We start from the raw sequence: 4,180 nt of genomic DNA on the forward strand, positions 1-4,180 counted from the left end.
GAAAGTGCAGCCTGTGAGTTGAGATAAAGACAGTTTATTAAGACAGGAAAATAATAATAACAATAATAATAATGATAACAGTATTACTAATAATAATGTGTACGAAACAAGTGATGCACAATGCAATTGCTCACCACCCATTGACCGATGCCCAGCCTATCCCCGAGCAGCCGACGCCCCACCCCGGCCAGCCACCCCTATATATTGTTTAGCATGACGCCAGATGGTATGGAATACCCCTTTGGCCAGTTTGGGTCAGCTGTCCTGGGTCTGTCCCCTCCCAGTTCCTGCTGCACCCCCAGCCTGCTCGCTGGCAGGACAGAGCGAGAAGCTGAAAAGTCCTTGGCTTGGTGTAGGCACTGCTCTGCAACAATTAAAACATCAGCATGTTATCAGCACTCTTTTCATCCTAATGCAAAAGAGAGCAGCCCTGCATAGGTAGGATGAGTAAGGTTTTTCCTATTTAAAAACTAACAGGAAATCATGCTGCAGTTTTCAAAAAAAAAAAAAGTTCAAGTTCCTTATTTTTTGGCCTCCAGTGATGTTTACCTTCCCATAAGGATGACTGTACGTGATCTATTTTACACTGATTAATAGGAAATTTAAAACAGTAGTGTTAATATTAATCCATATCATACTAACTCAATGAGAAACGATGAGTTTCTTGCTAAGGAAACCATTAGACAGACTGCTGAGAGATGGGCGAACTGGAACTCATGGAAACTCAAAGCAGCAACTGGGTTGGTGAGAGCGGTCTGAATGATCCAAGAGTAAGGGGAGGGCAAAGCAGGAGAACCATGGGAAATTCATATATCCAAACAGGCAGCTGGAAAGGGGACATTCAGCAGGGTCTCTGTAATCAAGTCAGGTTTTGAGCCTGGAAGATGAGGGAGCACACTGTGATAGACAAAGTGATGACAATGCAAGTACAGGTGAACACCAGGATTTCTTCTCCTGCAATTAATATAGATCATGGAAATTCACATTTCTTCATGATAGAAATTACACTTCATGTGAGACATTTAACGGAAGGAGTTGAATCATTTGAGATGATGAGTAGATGCTTTATTAGTTAAGTATTAAAAAATTACTGGGCATTGAGGCAGAGCTTTGCTGTGTGACCATAAGCATAACCGGGGGAAACCTCCTGTGGCCCCATTCTGTTTTAGGCACTTTCCTGGACCAGCAGATGTCAGAAAAGACCTGCAGGAGACCGGAGCCCTTTGGGAAAATCAGGTGGAGCCAGGTGGAGTTGCCAGGGCACCTCCACTGTCAGCAGTGGTCTTTGTCCCTGTAACTGCAGCCCAGCCCAGCACTGGAAATCCCTTCAAAGACAACACCCTAGTTCAGTGGGTTCCTGGGATCGACTTAGATTTGAAATGGCCATTGGAAACCCATGATACTCTCCCTTATTCCTACTAGACACTTGAACATCCCTTTACCTTCCTGGGTCATCTCTAGCAAACTCAGGCTGCAAAACTCAAGTAGAGTACGCTTCAAATGGCTGAGCCAGAACCGATCAGCTTGCCCCACTTAGGAAATGGTCCCTGTCCATCTGAGGTTTTGAAAGTGAAAAATGTGAAATGCCCTGTCAGGTCAATGCGCAGAGTAAGGGAAAGTCACACACATTGTGCTGCAGTAGCAGAAGGCAAAAAGCACTGCACTGTGCCTCAGAGTAATCAAGGAGACCTAATCCAGTTCATCTGTGAGATAAAGCAGAGTGAAGGACGTTGAGTGGTGTCCTAACATGAAGAAGGATGTACATCACTGCTGAAGGAACTGTCTTTTTGTGCCATCACCGATGCAAATTACACAAGAACTACATCAAATAAAGGTAACCTGCCCCACCCTGGCCTTGTCACACCACGGGGCAGCGGAGGGACCTTTTTCAGTTTCAGCCTCTTTTTCAGAGAGGCTTTGCCCTCTCCCTGCACACCACGGGGCAGAGCCTGGCCCTAGACGCTCGGTGAGCGCCGTGCAGGTCGTGACAGGCTGCGGTGAGGGGATGAATGCCCTGGGCCCCCTTCCTGCTCTGCCCAGGCCAGCAAGGGCCCCGAGCGGCCTCGTGTCCCCTGCCCCTGCAGCTCGGGGCTCCCTTCCCCAGCCCTGGCTCTGCAGCACCAAGCCCTGCTGGGAGCCCTCCCCTGCATGCTGCCACCGCTCCCTGACGCTGCTGGTGCCCTCTGCCGGGCACTGCCCAGCCCAGCCCAGCCCCTGCCCACCTCTCCCCACCTCCCGGACCTCTCCCCAGCCCAGCAGCCCAGGCTGGGCTGGCCCCAGGCCAGTGCCCACCGCAGCCTGCTGCAGGGCTCTGGGCACGGCCAGCACAGCCCCAGCCCCTCGCAAGGCACCGCAGCTGCTGGCACAAAGGCGGCTCTGGGCCTCCCCAGCAGCCCCCGCGCTGGGGCCAGCCACGGCTCAGGAGATGGAGGGCCGTGAAGCTGCAGGAGCCCTGCTCTCCTGCCTGGGACATCCCCAGCACAGAGTGCCTGTGCCCCGCAGGGCCAGCCCCGCTCCCCAGGCCAGCACAAGAGGCCTGGCCGAGGCACAGAGCAGATCCAGATTCCAGTCCTTGAAGCTCCAGATTGCCCCACTGCTCAGTGATGGGCAGCCCCAAGGACTACCAGGGATGTTCCTGAATGTGACAGCAGGGCTTTTGGCCCTGAGCCCCTTCTCTGTTGAGAGAATGAGATGGGATCTGAGAGCTTTGAATATCTCATAGCTTCTTTATTGTCTTCATCTACACAGGAATTTTGATTCTCAAAGTAGACTAGATGACTGGGTAAAAATAAAAATTACCAGGTAGGAGGATAAGAAGAAATTTTCTTAAAATAAAATATTATAATCACACATTTTAAAAATAAGACAAAACAATTTCAGAAAACATTTTGTGAGAAATTCTCTCAGTAGTGTTAGGATGGGGAGGATATTACTGATGCTTCAGGAGTACCTATGAAAATAATTTCCTTAGTGCATTTCTCAGTTCCTGGTTTCTCATGCTGTAGATGAGGGGGTTCACTGCTGGAGGCACCACCGAGTACAAAAATGCAAACACCAGGTCCAGGGATGGGGAAGAGATGGAGGGGGGCTTCAGGTAGGCAAACATGGCAGTGCTGACAAACAAGGAGACCACAGCCAGGTGGGGGAGGCACATTGAAAAGAGTTTGTGCCGGCCCTGCTCAGAGGGCATCCTCAGCACAGCCCTGAAAATCTGCACATAGGACAGATCAATGTAAATAAAACAAAGAAACACTAAGGAAAGAGTAAAGACAAGTGCCCCAACTTCCCTGAGGTAGGCATCCGAGCAGGAGAGCTTGAGGATCTGGGGGATTTCACAGAAGAACTGGTCCACAGCATTGCCTTGGCAGAGGGGCAGGGAAAAGGTAGTGGCCGTGTGCAGGACAGCATTGAGAAAGCCACTGCCCCAGGCAGCTGCTGCCATCTGGGCACAAGCTCTGCTGCCCACGAGGCTCCCGTAGTGCAGGGGCTTGCAGATGGCAACGTAGCGGTCGCAGGACATGACAGTCAGAGTAAAATATTCTGCTGATATAAAGAAGAGAAAGAAAAAGACCTGTGCAGCACATCCTTGATAGGAGATGGCCCTGGTGTCCCAGAGGGCATTGGCCATGGCTTTGGGCAGAGTGGTGGAGATGGATCCCAGGTCAAGGAGGGCGAGGTTGAGGAGGAAGAAGTCCATGGGGGTGTGGAGGCGGTGGTCGCAGGCTACGGCGGTGAGGATGAGGCCGTTGCCCAGGAGGGCAGCCAGGTAGATGCCCAGGAAGAGCGCGAAGTGCAGGAGCTGCAGCTCCCGCGTGTCTGCGAATGCCAGCAGGAGGAACTCGCTCACAGAGCTGCTGTTGGCCATTTGCTGGTTCTTGGCATGTGTTTCTGTCCCAGGGGGATAAAAAGCATTAATAAATCCAAAAACTTTTATGAGAAAATCTTTTTCTCTTTCTCAATTAATCCAATGTAATGACTGTCCTCTTTCAGGATTACAGTTGGCAGGTGCCTTTCAGGAGGTCTTACTGACACTGCCTGAGGATATCCCAGTGAATAGGGGATTCTGCTGTGAGCAACACATGAGGCAGTCCTGCCCAACAGCAAGAGGTTAAGAGGAACATTGGCTCATTTCAGATTCAAGTCACTTGCTAATAAAGAGCTCTTCCATATTGTTGTTCAC

At 50.7% G+C, this 4,180-nt stretch overlaps 1 protein-coding gene across 1 annotated transcript; it reads right to left on the reverse strand.

Annotated features, from left to right (window-relative positions):
• Positions 1 to 2,950: 2,950 nt before the first annotated feature.
• LOC136787594 (olfactory receptor 14J1-like) lies at positions 2,951 to 3,520 on the reverse strand. The gene has a single exon (XM_066984906.1). It carries the CDS (start codon positions 3,518 to 3,520, stop codon positions 2,951 to 2,953), a length of 570 nt encoding a protein of 189 aa, XP_066841007.1.
• Positions 3,521 to 4,180: the final 660 nt, after the last annotated feature.

Source organism: Anser cygnoides, chromosome 30, assembly GCF_040182565.1.
Source record: "Anser cygnoides isolate HZ-2024a breed goose chromosome 30, Taihu_goose_T2T_genome, whole genome shotgun sequence".
NCBI lineage: Eukaryota > Metazoa > Chordata > Aves > Anseriformes > Anatidae > Anser > Anser cygnoides.